This window comes from Culicoides brevitarsis, chromosome 2 (genome assembly GCF_036172545.1).
Source record: "Culicoides brevitarsis isolate CSIRO-B50_1 chromosome 2, AGI_CSIRO_Cbre_v1, whole genome shotgun sequence".
Lineage (NCBI taxonomy): Eukaryota > Metazoa > Arthropoda > Insecta > Diptera > Ceratopogonidae > Culicoides > Culicoides brevitarsis.
In genome coordinates, this window is record NC_087086.1 from 35,200,016 (window position 1) to 35,219,966 (window position 19,951).

Consider the following 19,951-nt stretch of genomic DNA (forward strand, 5'->3'; position numbering starts at 1 on the left):
CTCTTAACTTGCTTTTTAGTAACAACTGCACTTTCTACAGAACCATTCAATTTTTCTTTTTTCGTATCTGACTTTTGTGCGAAATTCTCATTGATTGGCTTAGAATTTTTTCTTTGGATAATTTCATTTGTGTTTAAATCTGACGTAATTGGCCGACGAATCGGGCTTTTAGATGTTGATTTTAGAACAATTTTAGCAGAAAATTTATCTCTAACAGGTTTTCGGGATGAATCTCTTTCAAAAACTGTTTTTGGTTTGTAGTCCCAATTAACAGGAGATAAGCTTTGTTCTTTTGGTTTATCTTCGTGTTTTTCTTTTTCTGGTTCAGATTCTGTGTCGTCAATTGAAGGTCTTAAATATAACGGAACTTTATCAGCTGAAGTTCTTCTATAGATTTTCTTATCACTCAAAATTGATGTATAATGATCAATTACAGTTCTATTCTCTTCTGTGGTTTCCATTTGACGTTGGTCCTTAATTGAAGAGTCAGAAGTTTTACGAGTGTTGATGAAATCTTGAATCCGATCTGAACGATCCATGTTTTGATTTGAATACATTGGAGAACTGTTGATCTTATTGATGAAATTTGGTTCTTCTGTTGGTAAAGTTTCCTTTGAAGTTTTGGCAGAAGATAGTTTGCTATTCATTCCTGAACCTTTTAAGATGGGTTTTAGTACAAACTGTGGATCAGATTGTTGCGGTTTATTTAAAACGTAAACAGCTTCGCCTTTATTTGGTGTCTTATAAGGTGAAACTATGTTTCGTAAGTCTTCATTTGATTTTTCATCATCTTTCAAATCATAAACTTCTTTTGAAGAAAATAGATTTTGATTGTTACTCCATGTATTGTTATTAATTTCATTACTAAAGCTCGAAGATCTTAAATTTTCATCTGATTTTTCGTAATTCAAAAAATCATCATTTTGTGTATCTTCAACTTCATTAATTTCGATGTCATGATCTTTTCCTGTATTAGCAATAGTATGTCGACGTTCATAGTTATAAGTTTCAATTGAAGGTAATTTTTTCTTGCTGAATGGACTTTCACTTTTTTCAGCTTCGTCTCTTTGTTCTAAAGTTTGATAAAGATCGCGCATCACTTTTTCATACATTAAATAGGTTGAGCTCACAGTTTGTCTTAGTGAAGGATTTTCTACTGTGGTACCTATATCTATGAATTAGGAAAAATATATTCTTTTTTGATTAAAATTTGAAATAAAAATAACATACTTGGCGCTGAAATGGACTTGAAAGGAGGTTCACTTGTTTTGTCATTTTCAAAATCGAAATTGGTTTCTATTGAAAAGTTGAAAGTTTTCAGATAAGTTCAATTAAAATTTAAAAATTAAATAACTTACCAATTGGTTTTTCAATTTCAACTGATTTTTCAACTTCAACTGGTTTCTCAACTTCAACAGGTTCAGTTTCCTCAGGTTCTTCGATTTTGATTTGCACAGGACTTTTAACTTCTTCAACAGGTCTTGTTGAAGTTTCACTGTCAACTTTTTCTCTTGTCACACTTGCAGATCTACTTCCAGCTCTACTAACAGATCTACTTCTCAAAACAGGACTGCCCAATAGGTTTGTTGACGAAGTGTTATGACTGCGAGGCGGAGAGAAAACTCCTCGATTAATATCAGGCACAAATACCAAAAAGGATTCTTCTCCAGGTTCACTGATTCCATACAAGTTCTCAGCTTTTACCCGAAATTTGTATTCTGAACCTTCGATCAAGTTATTCAAAGTAACTGTGAGATTCTTCGTTGTCTTAGCTTTCAACCATACATCCCATCCAGTTCGATTATATTCAATAATGTAATTACAAACTGTACATCCTCCATCATCTTCGGGCTCTGTAAAGTGAACTGTAGCAGAATTTCCGATACATTTAGAAACAATAGCTTTTCCGGGAGAACTTGGTCTTGAAGTGACAGTAACGAGAAAAGATTTTGAATCTTCTCCGCTGCGGTTCAATGCTTTGACTGTATATTCTCCGCGATCTTCTCTTTGAACATTGGAAATGCGTAGGTTTGAACTTGTTTTTGTCGTTATAATTTCAAAGCGATCCACAGATGTGATCATCCTGTTATTATGGGTCCATATAACAGTTGGAGCAGGACGTCCTTCAATAGCAACTTTTAAACGCAAAACTTCTCCAGCTTCAGCTAAAAGCCCATCGTCATAATTTTTGGAAAGTAACACTTTCGGTGGATCATCAATAATTAGTTTTGCATTAGTTTCTGCTTGGCCCATTGAATTCGTTGCCAAACACTTGAATTCACCTTCGTCTGACGAAACAACATTGTCAATTTGCAACATTGAGCAACCCGCTTCGTAATCAACGAAAATTTTATTGTGCTCATCATCGAGTAATTCAAAGCCATCTTTAAACCAAACAATTTCAGGTGATGGATTTCCATTAAAATCAACTTTGAACTCAACTGGACTGTGTAAAAGCACTTCTTTATTCTCCAACTCTGTAACAAAGTAAGGAGCAGTACTTGTAGTCTTTCGTTGAAGCATGACAGACAAGGGCTCTGAATACTCTGAAGGATACGAGTTGCCCAAAGATGTTACAGCAATTACTCGGAATTGGTATTTCCAACCAGGATCGAGTCCGTTAATGGTAAGTTCATTATTTGGTATTAAAATGTTCACTGCGCGCATCCATTGTTGTGATCCGATTCTTCGATGTTCTACGATATAGCCTTGAAGCAACACATTTTCATCATTTGGGTAATACCATCGAATAGTGACAGCATCGGAAGCTATTACATGATTGGTAACTAATTCGGGTTTACTTGGCGCTGATGGGATACCTGTTGATAGTCAATTGAGAAAAAAATAGGTAAGTGTTCGATAAATGTTTAATGACGTGGAACAGAAAATCGAAAAAAAAACTTACCAATAGAATTTTTCCCATTCAATGATCTTTTGTAAATGTCTCTCGAGCTGTGTACTTTTCCTGGTTGATTACCCATTTTCTTAACTCTATAACTAAACTTTATTAAACATTAAAAATAACTTAAAATTATTTTTTTTTTAAATTCTAACAATTAAAAGAAAAAAAAAACAAAATTTAAGTCTAACCAAAAGACTCTCACTGAATATCGTGAAAAAATATTTTTAAATAGTTGCACATCCGTGGTTTACACAAACGGCTAAAAATAGACAAAATAAAGAAATTTTTTGAATTAGCGGATGAAAGTTGTATTGTAGTATAACTTTTTGATTTAGTTTTCAAAACAAAACTATGTCAAAGAAAAATTTTTTTTCAGTTTCAATTTTTTGGCAGTTTTGAGTTATAAAATGATAAATTAGATCTCTCTGACAAATTTTTATCCATTTGGAGCAAAATTTTAGTTTTTTTGCTCTTGATTTAGTTTTTAAAACAAAACTATGTCAAAGGAAATTTTTTTTTTCAGTTTCAATTTTTTGGCAGTTTTGAGTTATAAAATGATTAAAAATGATAAATTAGAGCCCTCTGACAAATTTTTATCCATTTGGAGCAAAATTTGACAAAAATTGCTTTGACACAGTTTTTGACACAGTTTTTTTGCTCTTGATTTAGTTTTTAAAACAAAACTATGTCAAAGGAAAAATTTTTTTTCAGTTTCAATTTTTTGGCAGTTTTGAGTTATAAAATGATTAAAAATGATAAATTAGAGCTCTCTGACAAATTTTTATCCATTTGGAGCAAAATTTGACAAAAATTGCTTTGACACAGTTTTTGACACAGTTTTTTTGCTCTTGATTTAGTTTTTAAAACAAAACTATGTCAAAGGAAATTTTTTTTTTCAGTTTCAATTTTTTGGCAGTTTTGAGTTATAAAATGATTAAAAATGATAAATTAGAGCCCTCTGACAAATTTTTATCCATTTGGAGCAAAATTTGACAAAAATTGCTTTGACACAGTTTTTGACACAGTTTTTTTGCTCTTGATTTAGTTTTTAAAACAAAACTATGTCAAAGGAAAAATTTTTTTTCAGTTTCAATTTTTTGGCAGTTTTGAGTTATAAAATGATTAAAAATGATAAATTAGAGCTCTCTGACAAATTTTTATCCATTTGGAGCAAAATTTGACAAAAATTGCTTTGACACAGTTTTTGACACAGTTTTTTTGCTCTTGATTTAGTTTTTAAAACAAAACTATGTCAAAGGAAAATTTTTTTTTCAGTTTCAATTTTTTGGCAGTTTTGAGTTATAAAATGATTAAAATGATAAATTAGAGCTCTCTGACAAATTTTTATCCATTTGGAGCAAAATTTGACAAAAATTGCTTTGACACAGTTTTTGACACAGTTTTTTTGCTCTTGATTTAGTTTTTAAAACAAAACTATGTCAAAGGAAAAATTTTTTTTCAGTTTCAATTTTTTGGCAGTTTTGAGTTATAAAATGATTAAAAATGATAAATTAGAGCTCTCTGACAAATTTTTATCCATTTGGAGCAAAATTTGACAAAAATTGCTTTGACACAGTTTTAGTTTTTTTGCTCTTGATTTAGTTTTTAAAACAAAACTATGTCAAAGGAAAAATTTTTTTTCAGTTTCAATTTTTTGGCAGTTTTGAGTTATAAAATGATTAAAAATGATAAATTAGAGCTCTCTGACAAATTTTTATCCATTTGGAGCAAAATTTGACAAAAATTGCTTTGACACAGTTTTTGACACAGTTTTTTTGCTCTTGATTTAGTTTTTAAAACAAAACTATGTCAAAGGAAAAATGGCTTTGACACAGTTTTTTTTCAGTTTCAATTTTTTCAGGCAGTTTTGAGTTATAAAATGATTAAAAATGATAAATTAGAGCTCTCTGACAAATTTTTATCCATTTGGAGCAAGATTTGACAAAAATGGCTTTGACACAGTTTTTTTGCTCTTAATTTAGTTTTTAAAACAAAACTATGTCAAAGAAAAAATTTTTTTTTTCAGTTTCAATTTTTTGGCAGTTTTGAGTTATAAAATGATTAAAAATGATAAATTAGAGCCCTCTGACAAATTTTTATCCATTTGGAGCAAGATATTTGATAAATTTTAGATGAGGTTAAGAAATTTTAAACAAAAACAATGTAGTATATTAGACATAACCTATAAGAATAGTACAAAAAGTTGAGCGATTTTCAAAATAAGAAAAAGACATCAGAAATGTCTCTCCTGACATGCAAACACATATCCCCATATTGAAATTGACGCGAAAATTTGTTTTCGATGAGTTTGAGAGGAGCATTCGGTCATCTAACTTTGAACTTGTTTCAATTGATTTCAACAGAAAGTCACTCAAGTTAATTCATTTCAATATTTTAATCGAAAATTTTCAATGAATTTTAAATTTTTCTGAAAAAAAAAAAAAATAAATTAACCAATTTTACTTAAATTTCGATATTTTGTAATTTTTTGTTCGAATTACCTTAAAATTTCATTAACGAAACTCCAATAAATAATTCAAAAAATTGTTATTCGAGAACGAAATTTAATCAGCTGTTCAATATAAACAAATTCACATGCAAACCGAAATGTGGTTTCAGTCAAAGTTTTGTACTTTTTCATAAATTTGACTGAGAAATAATCCAAAAAAAGGATGTTTTTCCTTAAACTCATCACACATCGTACACTCAAAGGCGTCACACCGCTTGTCACAACTTTTCAACGTGGATTTCGTTTTCAAATATCCTGTCTTTACGCACGCACCTTCAACCATTTCCAAAATGATTACGGAAGAAACGTATTGATGTCAATCCCAGCCCCCAACATGCTCAAATTGGAAGAACTCTCACCTTTTCTGCAAAAACCGGCGCCCGAACGAGACTCCCTCACACAAATCCTCGCATCAAAAGACTGGAAATCGTGTTCGACGGAAGAACTCTACGCTGGATTGGAATCCGTTGCCACATATTGTCGCGAATACGACTTACAAATCTCCGAAACTTGCTTCGATGAGATTATTGATGCCTTTGCGGATCGTCGCCATGAGTTCAGTGACGAAATATTGTTGGATTTGTTGAAACTTTTGATGATTTTGCCGACGACGCCGAGTAAAAACACGAGAAATTATTGGGATTTGTGGCTCGCGATTGAAGATGTGTGTTTGGCGCGTGTCCGTAGTTGGGATTTGGGCAAAAGATTGCTTTACGTGGACCATTTTCATTCATTAGGTTTGGGAAAAACGTCGAAATTGACACATAATGTGGTTATGCGGATGGGCAGAAATATTCCAAAGTTGCCAAAAGATTTATTTTTGCAACTTTTGTTCTTTTTGAATGTCACACGAGATCCCATCGATGAGATGATTGACATCGAGAAGAATTGGATTCATTCGATGGATGACATGACAATTGAAGAAGTGGGAGTTGTTTGCACGGGACTTTTCAAAACAAAAACCAGAATTCGCGATATTCGAGTTTTGAAGAAGTTGTATGCGAAATTACATCGACATTTGGATACGGTTGATAGCATGACGTTGTCCAATATTCTGAAGGTAAGTCCTTAAAAAATTCATAAAAAATTAAGAATTTTTTTCAAACTTTTTGTTCCATTTTTGTGTGAAAAAAAAAATATTAAAACAAAATTTTATTAAATTGAATATTTTTTTTAAATATTTTTTATTTTTTTAAATGTTTTCCTCAAAAAAAAAATAAATAAATAAAATAAAAAATATTCAATTTAATTAAATTTAAAAAAAAATAATTAAAATAAAAATAATAAAAAAAATTAAATTAATAATTTATTTAAATATTTTTTTTAATTTAATAAAAATTTAAATTTAAATTTTAAATATAAAAATAAATTTTTTAAATTTAATTTTAACTTAAATATTTTAATTTAAATAAATTAAAAAAAAATTAAAATAAAAAATAATTTTAAAAAATATTTAATTAATTAAATAAAAAAATTTAATTTAATTTAGGCCGTTCCAAATTTTTTCCGATGTTTTTGTCCCAAAACATTTTTTTCAAAATGGGGGGGGGGGCAAAAAAAAAAAAAAAGTTTTGAAATAATTTCATACAAAATGACAAAATTTTAACAATCAATGAATATTTTAATTGGTTTTTATGGTATCTACATTGAGATTTGATGATTTAAAATTGATCTGAAAGTATTTCAAGTTAAAAATTTTAACAAAAAAATTTCATAAAAATAACTGTCAAAAAATTTTGAAAAATAATTTTTTTGAAAAAAATTTTAAAGAAGAAAATTCATGTTAAAATACAATTTTCAGCACAAAAAAATTTAAAAATTGAAAATATTTTAAAAAATTTTTGAAAATTCCTTGAAAAAGTAAGGAAAAGGACCAAAAAATGGTCAATTTTGATGAAATTTTTAACTTTTTTTTTATTTTGCCCCATTGGATTTTCGGCTTTTGAAATGGGGCAGGGGACAAAAACATAGAAAAAATTTGGAGCGGCCTTATTCAATAATTTTTTTAATTAAAATAATAAAATATTAAATTTTTCTTTAAATTTAATTTAAATATTTATTTTTAAAAAATTTATTTAATTTTTATTTTAAATAAATATTTAATTTTTTTAAATATTTTTAAAATAAAAAATTAAAAAAAAAATTAAATCTTTAAAAATTAACAAAAATTTACCTTTTTTTTAGCAACTCGAATACTCAACCAAAGCAAAAGAAACCTACCTCGTCATCGAGCTACTTGACGCCCTCACGCCTCACATCCATCGTTTCCATCTCGTAAGTTGTCTTCACATTGGTACTCTCGGCACAGATATGCAACAATGTCACGAACCTTCCTTAAAACTCGTCATCCAACGTTTTTACAACGAATTCGAAAACGCTCGTTTGAAGGATTTGGAACGAATTGCTTTCATAATCGGCTTATTCGACTTCAAAATGCCCGACGGCTTGGAACGAAAATTAATGGAAAAAATTGTGAACGAACTCGACAATCGCGTAGATGAAGTCGCCAGGTATCCGAGCGTTTTTATCAATCTCGTGCATTATTTGTCGATAATTGATCCAACTTTTGTCACGCCAGACATGATCTCGCTCAGTCTCAATCCAGATTTCCTTATCAAGGCATTCGGCAAAAATAGCTTCAATTTGGGAAGTTCCGCTGTATCTCTCGATAGTTTTGCGGAAATTTATTACGGAGATGCGTACAAAGGAAATCGCATGTCGAAACAGAGGAAAAATTTCATTTGCGGCGTCACGTTAGATTACGAGCCGTATCGCGAAAAACGAGATAAACTCACGCACGGCAATAAAATGTTGCTTGAAATCGTCGAGGGATGCGAAGAAGTCTTTGGATTTGCGAAAATGTTTAGTCCCTTGCCGCATTTTCAGCGATTGGATGTCATTTTAGCAGTAGATAGCGATACAAAAAAAGCCATTGACATCAGACATAATTTTCCGGAGAAAATGAACTCGACGATTTTGACGCGAGATATTTTGTTGCAAGGCGTTAAGGAAAAAGACAGAACAAAATTGTTCGCTTTGGTTATAGCGGGACACAATAATGTGTTGAGAGGCACAGATAAAGTGACGGGATATGTTAGAACGAAAGTTTGGCAATTGGAAAAACGTGGATTTGAAGTTTTGGTGATCAATTGGAGGTATTGGCCAACAGATTTGAGGAAGCAAAAAGAATATTTGAAGCAAGTTATAGAGCAAAAGTTAGGAAATTAAGTACAAAAAAATAATAAATTTTGATAGTTTTGAATTTTTAATTGTTGAAAATAAAGTTTTGTTTAATTTCTCAAATTTCCAAAAAACTTTCAATATATTCTTCAAATTTTCGAAAATGGTTTAATATATTCTTCATATTTTCGAAAATTGTTCAATATATTCTTTTATTTTCGAAAATTATTTAATATATTCTTCATATTTTCGAAAATCGATCAATATATTCTTCAAATTTTTGAAAATCGATCAATATATTCTTCATATTTTCGAAAATTATTCAATATATTCTTCAAATTTTCGAAAATGATTCAATATACTCTTCAAATTTTCGAATTTTGTTTAATATATTCTTCATATTTCGAAAATTATTCAATATATTCTTTAAATATTCGAAAATTGTTCAATATATTTTTCAAATTTTCGAAAAATATCTTAAAAATCCTTATTTTTAACTTTTTAGTGCATTTCAAAAACGTGAATCTCTTCGAAATCGCTTTCGAGATCGATTTTTTTCACCGACAACTGAACAGCTGTTTAAACGTCAATGCGATAGTTGATTTCCATACGAAAGAAAAATTCTTCATGGAACATTTTACCTTCCAAACACAAGTTATATAAGACTTTTCACCTCAAAATCCATCTAAAAAGGGACTTTTGACTCAACTTTCTGCAAAAATCATTTAAAAATCTTTCAACAAGTCCTCTAAACGTAACCTCAACTGATAAAACTTCTCGAAAAATCCCCAAAAAAAAAATGCCTCAATCCGAGTTGAAAGACATCCTCATCAACGAACTGAGCAAAGGTCGTGCCAACAGCAAGGAACAAAAGCACGAATTCATCCTTTATCACCCGTTGGAGGTCGAACAAATGCTTTTACCCGAAACTGCCGCATTTCTCGCCGTCAAAACTTACTTCAAAATGTTGGGACTGCCTCTGAAGTGCGAATCTCGCATCAACGCGGAATTCATGAGTCCCGGCGGCGCCAAAACCAAACTGCCAATTCTGCAATATGGGAACGTTTTGGTCGCGGAATTCCTGCCAATTGTGGATTTTTTGGAGCATGAAGGGTACTCGCTCTGGCCGAAGGACATGGAAAAGCGCGAACGGGAGAATTGGAATGCGAAGTTGCAAGAAATGGACAACACTTTCACGAATGCCGAACTTTTCGTGTGTTGGATGGATGACGCTGTGCGTGAGACAATTACGTATCCGCGTTACGGAAGCCCGTATCCATGGCCCTTGAACCACATTCAGGCATGGCGGAAGCATCGACAGGTGAAAAAGTTGCTGGATGTCGACGAATGGCTCGATTACGACATGGAAATGGTCGGAAGTGAAATTAAAGATAAATGTCGCGAATTAAGTGAAATGTTGCAAGATCGTCCGTACTTTAATGGAGCGTTTCCCACGGAATTTGACGCTTTGATGTTCGGGCATTTGTATGCGACGATCACGACGAATTTAAATAACGTCGAGTTGGCGGAGAAAATCAATCAGAAGAGTAATTTGACGAGATTTTGTCAGCATATTGAGCAGGAATATTACAGCAGGAAGGGAAGTCGTTAAGGAAAGAAGCATTTAATGACGTCTCGTGATAGTTTTCGTTGTTTAGATGTAAAATAAAGTACTTTTTGCCTCAATTTTTGACTTTGGTAGTCTTCGAATTTACGATTTTCGATAAAAAAAAAACTTCTATTTTCATCATAAACTTTAATTTTCTGCCATAATATGATCGATTTTTGATCACAAACTTTTATTTTTTGGTCAAAATTGATAAATTTTGGTTTCAAAATCTTAATTTTTCTTCAAAAATTTTAAATTTGCATTTAAAAAATTAAGTTTTTCGTGAAATTAAGTTGAGTTATCATCAAAAAATTATTTTTTCTTAAAAAAAATTTTAATGTAGGTCAAGAAATTTTGATTTTTCTTTAAAAAATGAACTATTTTAGATACAATAATTTTACTTATTAACAGATTTTATCATTTTTTTTTCTAAATTTTATTAAAATTTATCGATTTAAGTCTAAAAATTTTTGTTTTTGGTAAAATTTATCAACTTTGGTATAAAAAGTTTATTTTTCTTTCAAAAAGTCTCAAAAAGTTGATTTTCATCAAAAATTAAAAGTTAATGACAAAATTTTTCAACTTTTGTCCGAAAAAAGTTGAAATTTTCTTCTAAAATTTATAATTTTTGAAAAAATTTTTATCAAATGTGATAAGTTTTTATTTAAAATGCTCATAAAATGATTAACTTTAGTTGAAAGAGTTATATTTTTAGTCAAAAAATTTATCAATTTTTGTTCACAAAAAGTTAAATTTTGTTCACAAAAGTTGAAATTTTCTTCTAAAGTTAAGAATTTTTGACACTTATTTAAATTATTTATCAAAAATTATTAATTTTTGTACCTTAAAAGTGGAAATGTGTTTGAAAACGTTGGATTTCTATTAAAAAATTAAAAATTTGCCCCTATAGACTTAAATTTTCGTTACAAAAACAAATTTTCTCAAGGTACAAACGATCTTTAATCGACAAATTTTTGTGTAAGGAACTTTTTCGTGTACTCATAAACCAAAAACAGCACCGACGTCGCCGGAATTGTTCTCAAAACGGTCGGTTTCAATCCATTGTACAACGCAAGAGCGCCTTCTTTCTTGAAAATTTCGATTCCAACGTCAAACATTCCTCTTGTAGTGCCCGTAACTTGAATCCTTGACTTTATAACATCTGCCGGGAAAATCGCGGTCCACAAACAAATGCCTCCAATTGCTCCTGCTAACATCGTCTTCAATGGTCCTATTTCGTCTTTTGTCTCTCCGGGACTAAAAAAAATAATTTTAATTAAATTTTAATAAAAAATGTAGAAATTTCGAAGAAATTCATGAAAAACTTACTTCGCAAGATAATTTCGTGACAACTCATAACCTCCGAAGAAGAAAAAGTATCCCGGCATTTCACGCGCAAAAGTCGATGTTAATCCACGAAACAGTCCCGGAACGCCTTCTGTCTTCAAAACACTTTTTGTCAGCTGGTAAGGACTCACGAGCGCCGCTCCAACTTGTCCTTTTTGCGTTTGGACCTCGCGCATCGCCTGAAGTCGACATTTTATCAGCTCCGTGGGGCATAATGTGAAGGAAGAAAAGAAAGCAGCGAGAAATCCAGCAGTTGCATTCGCCAATGGAGATAATTCCTTGATGTCATGTTGACCGATGCAGTAACCGACGGCATTTTGACACGCGCCATACGCTAAAAACACAGAAAAAAGTTAAAAATTTTGGATTTTTTGTTATAAAAATTAAATTTACCCGCAAAAAGTACCGAATTTTCAGCGACATTGGCAGCTACAGCGGGCATTGTTCCCGCATAAAGTCCTCGAGCGACACCATCTCGCTTGAAAGTCTTCACTAAACAATCTGTCATGCCTTTGTACGCATCAGGAAAGGTTTGCATCTTGACTTTTACGGTATCCAAAGGTTGACTCACGTAAACAAGAGCTACGCCGCCTGAAAAAAATCATTAAAAAATTAATTTTTTACGAATTTTAATGAAAATTTCTTAATTTTTTAGGAAATTCTTACCTAAAGATCCCGCCGTGAAGTCAATACAACCGATTTTGAACTTGTCTCCTTCATTATTTGTCGTTGTGGAATGCATTTTTTAACTAAAATTCGTTTTTCTGAGAGTTAAGCGAACTTTCATGGGATCACTGACTCAAATTCTGACGTAATAGATACGCAACAGTTGAAAAAACCAAAGTGACGAATGTCAAGGTTGATTTTTTAATCTCGATTCTTATCTTTTTTATCACTTTTTAAAATATTTCAACTATTTTTTATGTTTTTTTATGGTTTTAATCCACTTTTTTGTCTATTCTTCAGTTTGACTTGAACAAATTTGAATTTTAATTCAGTTTCTATTCTTCTTCAATTAACGTTCGTTCCTGAGATTTTGTAAAATTTTTATGAATGACGATTACGCATGAGATTCTTAACCACGTTAACTCTCAAGCACGACTGACAAGTTGTTGCCTGGATGTTCAACTGATAAGAAAATCATGTGTGAGGTAATATTTTATGAACACAGAGAAAAACTTTTTGTCGGATTTCAAAAAATAAGGAGAGAAGAGATCATGTTCGGATCATGCTCGCTCATGTAACATTTTTGTGAGATGTTTTGATGTTCCATTGCACGAAAGGGAATTTTAAAGTTGAAATTCTTCGAAATTCGTTGGATTTTGTGAATGGATTTTTTTAAAAAAAATATTTTATGATTTTTTTTAAGTAAAAATTTAATTTTATTGTCGGGAAATAAAAAATATTTTTTTTTTCAACTGTAGTTTAAGTCATCACAGTCGTCGTCGTATTCGTTGGAGTCTTCTATTGAGAGAAGATGGATGATTGCCCTGAAAAATTTTAAAAAAAATCGTAGAAAAAATATGAAAATTTTTGTTTTTTTCTTTAATTTTATAAAAGTTAAATTATTTTTTAAAATTTTCAGTTTCAATTTTTTATTTTTAAATTATTAAAAATTAAATGACAAATTTTTATCTATTTTATTTTTTAATTATTTTATTTTTTTTTACTGTGTCAAAGAAAAAAATTTTTTTAATTTTTTGGCAGTTTTGAGTTTATGATTAAAAAATAAATTAGAGCCCTCTGACAAATTTTTATCCATTTGGAGCAAGATTTGACAAAAATTGCTTTGACACAGTTTTTGACACAGTTTTTTTGCTCTTGATTTAGTTTTAAAAATGATAAAAATTTTTTCCAAAATTTTATTTTATTTTAAAACAAAACTATGTCAAAGAAAAAAAATTTTTTTCAGTTTCAATTTTTTGGCAGTTTTGAGTTATAAAATGATTAAAAATGATAAATTAGAGCCCTCTGACAAATTTTTATCCATTTGGAGCAAGATTTGACAAAAATTGCTTTGACACAGTTTTTGACACAGTTTTTTTGCTCTTGATTTAGTTTTCAAAACAAAACTGTGTCAAAGAAAAAAAAATTTTTTTTTTCAGTTTCAATTTTTTGGCAGTTTTGAGTTATAAAATGATTAAAAATGATAAATTAGAGCCCTCTGACAAATTTTTATCCATTTGGAGCAAGATTTGACAAAAATTGCTTTGACACAGTTTTTGACACAGTTTTTTTGCTCTTGATTTAGTTTTTAAAACAAAACTATGTCAAAGAAAATTTTTTTTTTCAGTTTCAATTTTTTAGCAGTTTTGAGTTATAAAATGATTAAAAATGATAAATTAGAGCCCTCTGACAAATTTTTATCCATTTGGAGCAAGATTTGACAAAAATTGCTTTGACACAGTTTTTGACACAGTTTTTTTGCTCTTGATTTAGTTTTCAAAACAAAACTATGTCAAAGAAAAAATTTTTTTTTCAGTTTCATTTTTTTTTGCAGTTTTGAGTTACAAAATGTTTTTTGACAAAATCCATTTGGAGCAAATTTGACAAAAATTGACACAGTTTTTAAATCACAAAAGTTTTTTTTTTTTTATTAAAATAAAAACAAATTGCCAAATTTGTAAGATTTTGACAAGAAAATTAAAAAAATTTGTAAATGTCAATTCAAAAAATATCCGTTAAAAATTTGAAATTCGCTCTTTTGCTAATTCAAGCTGAAAATATCTTCAAATCTTTCAAAAATTTAATATAAATTGATAAAAAAAATTTTCTTACATCAAAAGCGCTCCTTCATGTCCATCCCAATCAACAGGCGACGGTCTCCAAATTTTCTCCTTCAACAATTTATTTAATCCTTCTCTCAGTTGTATCAACAACTTCTGTGTTTCTGCATCACATTTGAATTTCAGGTAATCTGCTACTTGAATGGTTCCTTCTTCTGGCTTGGATTCGATCAAATCGCCAAAAAACAAAATAGAATAAGGACTCACTGTCGTACAATCGAGAATATTAAGCTTTTGCGTCCTTTGTTTCAGATGATAAACGAGATATTGATGATTAAAAGTTCTCTGTCGAGCATTAACGGAACACGGATGAATCGAACATTTGCCATCTTCTTTGGTTTCGACCATTGGAGTTGCATCTAAAAAAATTTTTTAATGAAAAATTTAATTTTTTCTGAAAATTTTTAAGAAAAAATGTCTTACCGGCGAAATTTTTCCTCGTTTTAACCCTCATGATCTTCGCAATATTCGGATAAAGTCCCGCACAAATGACTCCCCTCACAACTTTTTCATTGTCTGAGTTGCGATTCGTCTTTTGATCCAAAACTCCTCGTCCTTCAATGAATTTCGCTTCACCCAGAAGTTTATAAAATTGTTCCTGCATGTCCTCAAGCTGTTTCAACGTTTGAAAACTCAAAAAATTTTCGCGCAAAAAATTATTATCTCTCTCTTGTTGCGCTCGTCGCCAATTTCTCATGACATTCGCAACCATCAAATGATCACTTTTCGAGTCCCGAGCAAATTCAAGTTTAATTCTATCCAATTCACGTTCTTTGCCCATGACGGTGTAAAAAGGATCGCGAAACGTCAAACTCGCCGCAATGCAAGTCACGGGATCAAGACAACTAAAAAGCGCGCCAAAAAGAATCATTTTGCCGGTTTGCGCATCGACCGGCAATCGAGCCAAGTGATATCCGAGGGGCGTTAAAAGCTCTTCAGGCGTTAAAGCTTCAAGTCTTTTGAGCAATGTCATGCTGTGTTCGATGATTTTTTGGTTTGGGACCGAAATTAGCTTCGACAGGAAAGTTTTTACGTCAGAAATTCCCAAAATTTTCAACGACAAGATGATATCGTCTAATCGAATACGCTGAATTTCCGGCAAAATGTCATCCTCGAGTGAATTTTCACGCGCCCGCGTGTACAAATGATAACAAATCCCGGGTTGACATCGTCCTGCGCGACCTTTTCGTTGTTTGGAATTGGCTTTTGACACCCACATCTCCTCCAACACCTGAACATTCGTTTCTGCATCGTAATTCGTGAGTTTTCGCTTCCCAGCGTTGATTACGTAGACGACATCGTCGATGGTAACTGATGTTTCGGCGATATTTGTTGCTACAATTATTTTTCGAACGCCTTGTTCGCATCTTTCGAAGACTTTTTTCTGATCCGCGCCCGTCAAAAGTGAATGAAGCGGAAAAATTTTGAATTTTCTTTCGGGAAATCGCCCAGATTTGGTCAAACTTGTACAAAGTTTCGATATTTGCCCGTATCCCGGAAGAAAAACCAAAATCGCTCCAGGCCCTAAATTCATCGAGATATAAAAAATTAACTCTTCGATCAATTCCAGGTCAGCATTTTCAGATTGGGGGTTCATTAGTGCTTGAACAACTTGAGGTCCATATTTTTTTCGCAACCCCGACACGTGAGGCGATAAAATTTCCCTCAAATCTGCTGCTGGATCTTTAAATCCGCGACGATGTCGGGCCCAAAAAGGTACTTCTCGCCTACTATTCTCCCTGAATTGCGTGAAATTCAGCATCGACAGCACATCTTCCAAATAAAACTCGTCGACGGGATAAATTTTTCCCGGAATTTCGAGGGTTGGGCATCCGTCAAAGTAATTTGCGAAGACCTCCGCATTCAAAGTCGCACTCATGAGGATAATTTTAAGCTCCGGGCGGTATTTAATGATGACCTTGAAGATGCCCATTAACAAATCCGAGTTGGTATCTCGTTCATGAACCTCATCTAGAATGACATGAGTGACATCCAGCAATGCCGGATCCGATTCCAAATACTTTAAAACGCATCCAGTGGTGCAATACAAGATATTTCCCGCGCGATTTCGGGGCATTATCGAGTCTAAGCGAATGTTGTAACCGACAGAATCGCCCAATTTCTCGCCGCGTTCGATTGCGACACGTTCAGCAACTGTCACAGCAGAAATTCGACGAGGTTGGGTACAAACAATTGAAATTTTTTTAGAATTTTGAGATTTTATCGCGTCATCGAGGATAAATTGCGTTACTTGTGTCGTTTTTCCGCATCCTGTCTCCCCTTTGATGAGAACAACTTGATTTTCGTGAATAATTTTTACAATTTCATCACGAAACTGCCAACATGGGAGCTTTTCACGGAAATTTTGGAGCTCTAAATTGCCTTTCGGCTTGGAAAAATTGATTTTTTTCGTTTCATCCGGTTCTTGGCTCATCCGCATCGCGATCGAAAGTTGGATTTGATCCTCCATTTCGGTTTTTGTGACACGTTCGAACTCTTGTTGAAACTTTTTCGCTTCAGAATCTTCCGAAAATTCATTTTTCTGGTCATCCATGAGGTATTTACAGTTTTTCAGGTATTTTTGGATCTCCAAAATTTTATTAGAAGGGATTGTTATGTCCTTTTCCAAGCGTTTTTCGTCTTCCTCCCGACGTTGTTTGCTCATGGAGGCGTAATATAAGCCGATATCTCGTCCTCGCAACCCTGCTGGATGTCCTCCGCGCCCTCCGCCACGCGAAAATCCGGCTGTCGAGTCATCATCTCTGCTGCGATTCGAGTTGAACTTGAAAAAAATTAAAAATTTAAAATAATTCGAGTGAGATTTTAATAAAAACTTACATTTCCGCCTCTGCCTCGACCTCCGCGAGCGTATCTGTTACCGTAACGATTCGACATTTCCTGATTTTTACTAAAATTTAATGGAAATTGTTCGTTTTTGAGCTTTTTGTTTACCTTTTTGCCGGTTCCATGCCTTTTCGCTAATTCAAAATTCCTGTAGATGGCGCTCAAATCGCATTCTCAGCTGAAATTCTGTGAAAATTCTGTTTTGGTCTCGAAAAATTAAATTTTTTTCGATTTTTCAACAAGAATTTTCATTAAAAATTATTTAAAAAAATATTTTCAAGTACAAATTAAAGGAAATCATTCATCCGAAGCACTGTCGAAGCCGCATTTATCAGAAATTCGTCGCTAAATTAACTGCACCTGTTATCTCCTCATTAGAATTTTATTAAAAACCATCAAAAATCTTATCAGAGAAGTGTTTACGTTCGCCGCTGTTTATCAAACAATCGTCAAAACGCTGTTATCAGTCACTGCGTAGCACAAAAAGTACTTGAAAATTGTTCATTGTCATTCTTAATAAAATAATCATCGTGAATTTGCTTTAATTTAGTCAATTTTCGACATGCTGCTGCGACGGACCTCATCAAATTTGCGTTTTTTAGCGAAAAACGTTCGAAAAATCTCGGTTTCGAGTTGTGTCAGGAAGGATGTTGTCCCGCCCGAGGATGAGGATCCCATTAAACGGACCATTCGGATATTGAAGGATGATATTAAACGCCCGATTCAGCGATACAAGAATTTGTGGGAAGAGGCGAAAAGGGAAAGTGCCTCATTGGAAGACCTGGAAGTCGATCCGAAGAAGCAATTTCAGTCGCATTGCGATGTTTTGGTTATTGGAGGCGGAGCGATGGGCAGTTCTGCGGCTTATTGGCTCAAAAAACGGGCTCGCGAAGGTTTAAACGTCGTCGTTGTCGAAAAAGACCCGACTTATGCGACAGCTTCGACCCCGCTTTCGGTTGGAGGGTTGCGACAACAATTTTCCATCGAAGAAAATGTGATGATGAGTCTTTTTGGCGCCGAATTTTTACGAAATATCAAGCAGGAGCTTGGGGATGATGTCGATGTGAACTTCAATCCGTACGGATACATGATGCTGGCATCCGAGGAAGGCGCCGAAACGTTAATTGAGAACTCAAAAATGCAAAATGAGCTGGGGGCACGCAACGAAATCCTTACCGCGGAGCAAATTAAGCGAAAATTTCCGTGGATTAACACTGAAGGCATCGCTGTTGGGTGTCACGGACTCGAAAAAGAAGGTTGGTTTGACCCCTGGAGCCTTTTGTGTGCCTTTAAGAACCGCGCGATCGAGTATGGAGCACATTACACACAAGCAGAAGTCGTAGGATTCCAAATTGAAACAGATGAAACCACGATGTCGCCTCACGATGACTTCGGACACTTGCAAAAACTCGACAAAGCGATTGTCAAAATGCCGAATGGCGAGTTGCGGACTATTAAATTTGCCATTTGTGTTCTTGCGGCGGGCGCACAATCCGGAAAAATCGCAAAAATGGCGAATATTGGCACCGGAAGGGGAGTTTTGAATGTCCCGTTGCCTGTAGAGCCGCGAAAACGCTTCGTTTATTGCTTCAAGTGTCAAGGAGACAACGGACCAGGGTTAAATACGCCACTGACGATCGATCCGAGCAACACGTATTTCCGTCGTGATGGTTTGGGAGGCAATTATATCGGCGGAAAGAGTCCTTGTGCCCATGAAGAGCCAAATTGCGATAATTTAGAGGTAGATCACGACTTTTTTGATACCCATGTTTGGCCTCATCTGGCGAATCGAGTGCCGGCGTTTGAAGCGATTAAAGTTCAAAATGCGTGGGCGGGATTTTATGAGATGAATACCTTTGATGAGAACGGAATTATTGGGTCGCATCCGTATTATCCGAATTTGATGTTTGCAACGGGATTTTCGGGGCATGGAATTCAACAGAGTCCCGCTGTGGGAAAGGCAATTATGGAGTTGATTGTTGATGCGCAATATATGTCGATTAATTTGGAAAGGTTGGGATTCGATCGGATTATTGTGAATCAACCGATGTACGAAGCGAACATTGTTTGACAGTAGACAATTTATTTAGGATAGATTTAAAATAAAAAATTAAAAAAAAAAAAAATAATTAAAAAAAAATAATAAAAAAATTATTTTAAAAAAATAAAGAAATTTTATGAAAAGTTATTCTGATTTTTTTTATAATTTTTCTCTTAATTTCTATAAAATTTTTTTAAAAGGTTATATTTTTATAAAAATTTTAAAAAAATTAAAAAAGGATTTTAAACATAAATTTTTCTGAATTTTCATGATTTTTTATAAATTTTTTCATCGAATTATCTATATTTTTCTAAAATTATTAAAAATTTATGAAAATAAAAAAATGAAAAAAAGAAAATTAAGCAAAAAATTGAAAAAGAATTTAATTTTTTTTCTTTTCAAAATCATTAAAAAATTTTACATTTAAAAAAAATTAACAAAATAAAAAAAAAATTAAATCAAGAATTTTTCTGAATTTTTCCAATTTTTTTATCAAATTATTATTTTCTATTTCCCAAAATTACTATAAAAAAATGTTGAGTTGCAAAAATTAAAAAAAAAAATTAAAAAAATAAATTTTTCTGAACTTTTTAGAAATTTTTTTTCCAAACTTTGAATATTTTTCTAAAATTATTATTTTTATTTAATTTCAACATTGGAATTTTTTTTTAATTATTGAATTTTTCTGAATATTTTTACATATGAAAAATATAAAATTATTCAACAATTTTCT

The 19,951-nt window shown here is 32.4% G+C and overlaps 6 protein-coding genes across 6 annotated transcripts in view; 3 read left to right on the forward strand and 3 right to left on the reverse strand.

Moving 5' to 3' along the window:
* The window catches only part of LOC134830823 (titin homolog), a 43,399-nt gene extending 40,362 nt beyond the window's left edge, over nucleotides 1-3,037 (reverse strand). Inside the window, exons 1-2 of the mRNA XM_063844407.1 lie at nucleotides 2,906-3,037; nucleotides 1,359-2,819 (exon numbers count right to left, since the gene is read on the reverse strand). Of these exons, the coding sequence (XP_063700477.1) occupies nucleotides 1,359-2,819; nucleotides 2,906-2,981 (1,537 nt within the window). The 5' untranslated portion in view covers nucleotides 2,982-3,037. The remainder of the gene's footprint in view (nucleotides 1-1,358; nucleotides 2,820-2,905) is intronic.
* A 2,472-nt stretch (nucleotides 3,038-5,509) lies between these two features.
* On the forward strand, nucleotides 5,510-8,680 carry LOC134830399 (FAST kinase domain-containing protein 5, mitochondrial-like). The gene is made up of 2 exons (XM_063843867.1): nucleotides 5,510-6,471; nucleotides 7,596-8,680. Exons 1-2 carry the CDS (start codon nucleotides 5,575-5,577, stop codon nucleotides 8,637-8,639), a joined length of 1,941 nt encoding a protein of 646 aa, XP_063699937.1. The 5' UTR covers nucleotides 5,510-5,574; the 3' UTR covers nucleotides 8,640-8,680.
* Nucleotides 8,681-9,204: 524 nt separating this feature from the next.
* On the forward strand, nucleotides 9,205-10,277 carry LOC134830730 (metaxin-2-like). Its single transcript, XM_063844297.1, has one exon. It carries the CDS (start codon nucleotides 9,391-9,393, stop codon nucleotides 10,201-10,203), a length of 813 nt encoding a protein of 270 aa, XP_063700367.1. The 5' UTR covers nucleotides 9,205-9,390; the 3' UTR covers nucleotides 10,204-10,277.
* An 881-nt stretch (nucleotides 10,278-11,158) lies between these two features.
* On the reverse strand, nucleotides 11,159-12,664 carry LOC134830451 (mitochondrial ornithine transporter 1-like). Its single transcript, XM_063843948.1, has 4 exons — nucleotides 12,214-12,664; nucleotides 11,941-12,138; nucleotides 11,530-11,881; nucleotides 11,159-11,457 (listed from the first exon to the last, which is right to left on the reverse strand). Exons 1-4 carry the CDS (start codon nucleotides 12,287-12,289, stop codon nucleotides 11,160-11,162), a joined length of 924 nt encoding a protein of 307 aa, XP_063700018.1. The 5' UTR covers nucleotides 12,290-12,664; the 3' UTR covers nucleotide 11,159.
* Nucleotides 12,665-12,934: 270 nt separating this feature from the next.
* On the reverse strand, nucleotides 12,935-17,285 carry LOC134831361 (ATP-dependent DNA/RNA helicase DHX36-like). Its single transcript, XM_063845080.1, has 4 exons — nucleotides 17,172-17,285; nucleotides 14,757-17,115; nucleotides 14,326-14,692; nucleotides 12,935-13,037 (listed from the first exon to the last, which is right to left on the reverse strand). The coding sequence occupies exons 1-4, from the start codon at nucleotides 17,226-17,228 to the stop codon at nucleotides 12,962-12,964; spliced, it is 2,859 nt and encodes a 952-aa protein (XP_063701150.1). The 5' UTR covers nucleotides 17,229-17,285; the 3' UTR covers nucleotides 12,935-12,961.
* Nucleotides 17,286-17,646: 361 nt separating this feature from the next.
* Nucleotides 17,647-19,356, forward strand: LOC134831518 (FAD-dependent oxidoreductase domain-containing protein 1). Its single transcript, XM_063845259.1, has 2 exons — nucleotides 17,647-17,663; nucleotides 17,728-19,356. The coding sequence occupies exon 2, from the start codon at nucleotides 17,740-17,742 to the stop codon at nucleotides 19,246-19,248; it is 1,509 nt and encodes a 502-aa protein (XP_063701329.1). The 5' UTR covers nucleotides 17,647-17,663; nucleotides 17,728-17,739; the 3' UTR covers nucleotides 19,249-19,356.
* The last annotated feature ends 595 nt before the right edge of the window (nucleotides 19,357-19,951 follow it).